Source organism: Mizuhopecten yessoensis, unplaced genomic scaffold (genome assembly GCF_002113885.1).
Source record: "Mizuhopecten yessoensis strain PY_sf001 unplaced genomic scaffold, ASM211388v2 scaffold716301, whole genome shotgun sequence".
Classification (NCBI taxonomy): Eukaryota; Metazoa; Mollusca; class Bivalvia; order Pectinida; family Pectinidae; genus Mizuhopecten; species Mizuhopecten yessoensis.
Window position 1 is genome coordinate 1,335 of NW_018480048.1, and position 6,180 is coordinate 7,514.

At 33.7% G+C, this 6,180-nt stretch overlaps 1 protein-coding gene across 1 annotated transcript; it reads left to right on the forward strand.

The window, feature by feature from the left end:
- The first annotated feature begins 574 nt into the window (after nucleotides 1-574).
- LOC110442811 (helicase with zinc finger domain 2-like) lies at nucleotides 575-4,375 on the forward strand. The gene is made up of 6 exons (XM_021486620.1): nucleotides 575-617; nucleotides 856-1,088; nucleotides 1,248-1,469; nucleotides 1,578-1,734; nucleotides 2,024-2,191; nucleotides 3,891-4,375. Exons 1-6 carry the CDS (start codon nucleotides 575-577, stop codon nucleotides 4,046-4,048), a joined length of 981 nt encoding a protein of 326 aa, XP_021342295.1. The 3' UTR covers nucleotides 4,049-4,375.
- The last annotated feature ends 1,805 nt before the right edge of the window (nucleotides 4,376-6,180 follow it).

The following is a 6,180-nucleotide window of genomic DNA, read 5'->3' on the forward strand; positions in this document are numbered from 1 at the left end:
TGGTATCTTTAATATTGAAATCATCAAAAATTCGCGATTATTTGTTTTTTTTATTTTTATATTTTAATTGTTTATTTTTCAAAGATTTTCCGCGATTTGATAAGTTTCACATGTCTGTTCTATATCTATCTTTGTAATAGAGAAAAACTGTAATATCAGATTTTATAAAACACGTACAATAGTTGCTGTTTCTTCAAGCTTAATGTATTAAATAGTATGGTCGATTAGATCGAATAAGCCAAACAATAGGATATACTTTATCAATTATTTTTACAAATGAAAGATAAAGTTTGACAACTTTAGACAGTAGACATTTTTTTCTGCGGTGACAAACATCACTTTGGTAATATTACACCAAACTAACCTATCAGAGAGTAGTGAAGTTAAGTTTGAAAGATAACAAACACGCGTATCACTGACAGCTATAATTTTAAAAAAAACATCATCATTATCTCTCTTATACCTGTTAAGATAACATCACAAAATGCTACTCTTGTAAAACTAAATTTTTGATATTTTTGGCTTCATGTCTAAAGAACCAAGCATAAGAAAATAAAAAATCACTTTTACGAGCATGACTACTCACAACTATGTGCATCTATCGAGTAAACGATCTGGTACTGCAAATTCATGAAAATCTGGGAAAACAACACATTTTCAGTTTCCAAAGAATGACTCTTAAAACCTTTCAAGGCAACTACTGTACTCAAAACTGTGATATACAATGTATAGGATCTACATAAAATATCAATTTAACGTCGATATGTATATGTGTGCGACTGTTTTGCTTCATTTAGACGCAATACATTGATATGTTAAATGAACATTTTATATGGGGAAACACATTGTTTTCAGAGTGGGCCAGAAAGAAGCTGGGCGAGTTGGCTCCGAGAATGATCAGAATGTATGGAGCATCGCATGAATGTATGGACTACCCAATCCCAGGTAAGATGTACTCCTCCAAGTCCAGAAATACAGCAAACAGACCGGACGAGATCCTGCATGACATTGCTTTGCACCATTTGATTCGACAAGAGGGAAAGCCGTACGCTGTTGAGATTAAGGAATTCGACAAGTACTTTCAACAGGTCCGCAACCTTTCGTCAATCAAACATCCAGAACAAGCTAAGGTTTTTCTATACGCATAGGTCTTAAATACGATTAACTTCATTACGTAAAGACCAATGCATCAGTTTTTAGAAAACAAAAAGAGACTCCATTACCTTTGTTACGTTTGTTTTGTTCAGAATCCACGCCTATGCGACTTCATTTCTGCTCAGTTTTATAACAACAAACTTCAGACTGCGCCATCATCGGCATGGATTGAGCCGAATCCTCTGCGAATATGGAAATTCCAAGACATTCCACACATCTTCTGTCATGTCGAGGGCATGGAAGATTATCTGACGGTCTCAACTGAGGAGGGGAATGATCAATCCTGCAGCAATAAGGCGGAAGTTAAAAAAGTGGTAAGGGATGACTTAAGTAAATAATTGAACCATATTTCATAAAATATCTTTAGTTGTCAGCATTATTCTCTCTTCTCGTTTTCCCTAATTTGCTGTTTCTGCTTTTAGGTGGAAGTTTTCAAACACATAGTGTCCAAAGAGGGTGTGAATCCGCGGTCCGTCAACATTATATCACAGTATAACGCCCAGTGTCACGCCATTAAGACGGCGCTACTGGAGTCCAAGTTCATCAACAGTAACGTCCATACTGTCGTTGCCAGCCAGGGTACATTGTTTTCCTTATTATCATTATTGATTAATGTAATTTTTATATTCCTTTTTCATATTTGCGTTTGATGAATTTTGAACTAAAAATCTTTATAACATCATAAAAAAATCTTTTATAACTTCAAGATGTCCGCAGTAGTTCTCCTTTGATAGACATGTAGAATACATAATTAAATGAAATTTGTAATTTTCATTGCTAATATTATTTTTGGACTTATATGATATGCATGTTTTACGAAAAGAAATAGAAACGATCACTAACGTTGCTACTTTTTGTAATAATGTAGGTGGAGAATGGGACTATGTGATTTTCAGTACCGTCAGATCCTTGCCCGACTACAGAATTGAACCCAATCCAACACATGGCTGGTGTAAACAAAACCTCGGTTTCATCACTGACGAGCCCCAGATAAACGTGGCGCTTTCAAGGGCTCGTAAAGGCCTCGTCATCATAGGTAAGTACTGCAAATGAGGCATCATAATTGCATTTTCTATACAGATCTCGTCATCTTTGGTAGGCATAACAACGGTCTTATTATCATGGTTATGCACACCAAAAACGTGACAAATAGTTATGTGCAAAGATCTGTTTATGTCCTGCAAATATACCTTTATACAAAGTTTTATCATCAAAGATAGGTACGACAAAGATCTCGTTATTAGTGTAAAAGAAACGTTCTAATCGACAGATGTATTTGCTAAACAGGTCAGATTATCATAATTGAAAAGGTCTCGTCATCAGAAATAACTCCTACAAACATCTCAACACCAAAGGTTAGTAATATTGAGATCTCGTCATCATATGTAGGTGCGGCAGAGATCTCGTCATCATATGTAGGTGCGTCAAAGATCTCGTCATCATAGGCAAGAACTACAAGGATCTAATCATAATACGTATGAACTACAAATATCTCAACACCAAAGCTTAATAATGCATATAGGTAAGTAATACAAACACCTCTTAATTATAGTTAATAAACACACAGCTCTTATCATTATAGGTAAGAACTACAAAGATCACATTATCATAATTAAGAACTACAAAGATCCCATCATCATAGGTATGTACTATGAAGATCTCGACATCATAGGTAAGAGCTATGAAGTTCTCGACATCATAGGTAAGAGTTATGAAGATCTCGACATCGTAGGTAAGAGCTATGAAGATCTCGACATCATAGGTAAGAGTTATGAAGATCTCGACATCGTAGGTAAGAGCTATGAAGATCTCGACATCATAGGAAAGAACTAGAAAGGTCTCGTAATCATATGTATGTACATCGACGTTCTGAGTACATTCTTCATGTATTGCAAATAGTTGCCATTATAGTATTAATAAAAGTAAAAATAGGTATATAATCGTGGTGTATACGCTTTGTTATGGTAACGGATGCATACAAATTTGATATAATTTATACTAACACATGTTTACTGTTGAAAAGTTTGTTTACGTCACTGGAAAAAATAAAACTATTCTGATAATTTAAGTCAAAGATATATGCTAACATTGGTCATTGTCCATGACATAACTGACGCACATTCAGTTTGATAATAATTTTAAGCAGTATTATCTTTCTAAACATTACTGTTCTTATAATGCATACAGCAAAATCCATGCCCGTCCGTTCGGCCGTTCCACTTTGGCGTTTCTGTTTTCACTTTTGTTGTGACTAAACACTAAACGTGTTTCAGATAAAAAGTAATACTAACAATAATTACGCTGCAATTCTGACCTTGTGACCTCGTTTTACATTTAATTTGGATAAAAGTATATTACAAAGTATTCTGTAATCAAACACCTCGAACACACAGCTGTTGGTAATTCATAACATATAATATTTAATGAGTAATTTCAGGGTGGTTGTATCAACAATCTGTCAAACTGAATTAAACAATTAGTCATTTATTTCATTCCTATAAAATTCATTTGTTACACATAATTTGACATGAGTTCCGATATAAAGAATTAAATAGAATTTTTGTAATATAGATCAGTCATGTTGTATTTTCTTTAAATCTTACTACATTTTCCCGTAGACAGCAAGGAATATACATTGGCTGAGTGTCATTAGTTTTACAACATCTTTTAATCTTCTTATGTGTCGTGCGACTACAGACAAATTTCAATAATGATAACATCGCTTCTTATTTAAGGGAACAGGCATCTATTGAATTGCGATGCTGTTTGGAAAAGCCTGCTAGAGTTATACTGGAGGAGAAGCTGTGTCGTAGACGCCAAGGATTTCCCACCACATCTAAAGCGTCCTAGAAAAAAAGAGGAACTTGGCCGACGCCTCGGGAATTTCGTCTGAAGAGTTCTACAAGGACACGGACAAGGAGGAACGTACACAAGCCTACAAATGAAAGGAAGTTACGAATATCTTAGGAATTCTGGAGAGAAAAAAAAACATTAAGAAAAAGTGACGTGCATCTGGGGATCTCTATGTAGACATTGATAGGAAGTGGCGTATAACTGAATAATTCTGTAAAGACACTGAGGAAAAAGTGACGTGTATCTGGAAATTCTATAAATACACTGACAGGAAGTGAGTTATATCTAAGAATTCTGTAAAGATACTTAGAAACAGTGACGTGTATCTTGAGAATTCTATAATGACATTGACAGGAAGTGACGTATATCTGAGGAATTCTGTACAGACATTGCGAATGTTGATTTTAGCTGTTTCTGACAGGACACATTTTTGTGTATGATGATATCATCATGACATTGTGTGAAGTTTGGTGTCCGAACTGTGCGGTCAATTTTGTTCGGTCGAATGTCAGAAAAAGATCAAAAGTTATTTTGTTGTCAACTTAAGCTTGTCTTAATTTATTTTGCTAATCAATTAATCACCACCCTATACTGTTTACTCAATTTTACTGAAAGAATGCTAAGGAATAAGGAATAATTCAAAATACTTCTAGAAAGATATACTTTCATTCTAGATTTATGTATTAACTTGTTATTTGATATGTGTACGTTAGGTCGCCATCAATTTCAAGCGTTGATGGTACAGTATATATATGACACGTGCTGTAGTATTTAGCAGATGAATTGATTTAATAGAATATTATAGGTGAAAAACGTTGGTGGTATATTTTAGGTGACCGTGTTGATAGTATTTTATAGATAATATGCGTTGATGGAACATCATAGATGATACGTGTTGGTGCTATAATTAGATGACACTTGTCGATAGTATTTTATAGATTACATGCAATGGTGGAACATTTGTGCTTTTTTTATATAGAGTTAAATTTAATTTTTTTCATATATTTTCTTTTTCTCATTCCGATATTTTGCACAGAATGTCATATTTCTGGTGATAGGTGTTGAATATACATTATAGGTGACACGTGCTGCTGTAAAATGATAGAAGGCTTGTGTTAATGCTAGAATTAGATATGAAACGTGTCGATGTACATGATCGTTGAAACATGTTGATGATATGTTATAAAGTAAATATATTGATGGTATATATTAACTGAAGACAAAGTCTCCTAATTTTCCTGAATATCGTTTTCCAAAAAAAATCTCCAAATAACATGTTTGCGAGGATTTGTAAGTTATTTGTTGAATGTGATAAACATTCGTTAAGTATTTGAATTAGTAAAAGTGTCTTCATTCATATTAATGCTAAAAAGTATTCGGTGAATATCAAAAAAAATACAAAGGTAGGGTCAACGCCAATGGAGATTTAACATTATCGTCGGCCCCCGCTAGGAATTTCACAACAAGATAAATACAAAAACGGTATGGGTATAGGGACATTAAATCAGGAACAGTTAGTTTCGAAATTCATCTTATGACAAATGGGACCTCATTGACTTACACATGTGGGGGTGTTAAAAGTGCGGTAGTACAATTCCTCCTAGAGCACTTAAATGGTATCAAAAGATTAGTTAGAATATGTTGCACACGATGATGATATAACCTTAAATAGTTCTCCAGGGGAAATATTGCTTTGGCAGAATACATATTTATGAGTTATTACTGCTGCACATAACTTTAAAACGATAATAAAGTGATTAAGAATCGTTCAAACACAAAACAATGTATCAGTATTTGCCATAATAACGCATTTAAAATAGACTATCATTTTAACTATATATACGCAAGTTGACAATGTTAGTTATATTTTTAATTTTATAAAAGATTTGCATATTCTTCTAATAAAAAGTATCACTACACTTACTTAATGTTTACCAATACGACATATTTAGAACCAAAATAACAGTAATTTTATACACTATAAACTATCATAATGCATTTCCAAAATTACATTCGCCTGTGACATGTATCTGTCATTTTGTTAGGATACCCTCGTCACTCAACCTGGTGTCATGCAAGGAGGTCAACTACGGTCATCAGTAGTAATAATGAATAATCATATTAATGTTCAGTTTTATGTATCTACATATGGCGAAACAAGAACAAGAAATT

Bases quoted from the DNA above. Each gene is read 5' to 3' on its own strand.
- LOC110442811 (XM_021486620.1), top strand. From the start codon at position 575: ATGACTACTCACAACTATGTGCATCTATCGAGTAAACGATCTG. The intron at 618-855 runs GTACTGCAAATT...CATTGTTTTCAG, and splicing joins TCTATCGAGTAAACGATCTG to AGTGGGCCAGAAAGAAGCTG. The intron at 2,192-3,890 runs GTAAGTACTGCA...TTCTTATTTAAG, and splicing joins TAAAGGCCTCGTCATCATAG to GGAACAGGCATCTATTGAAT.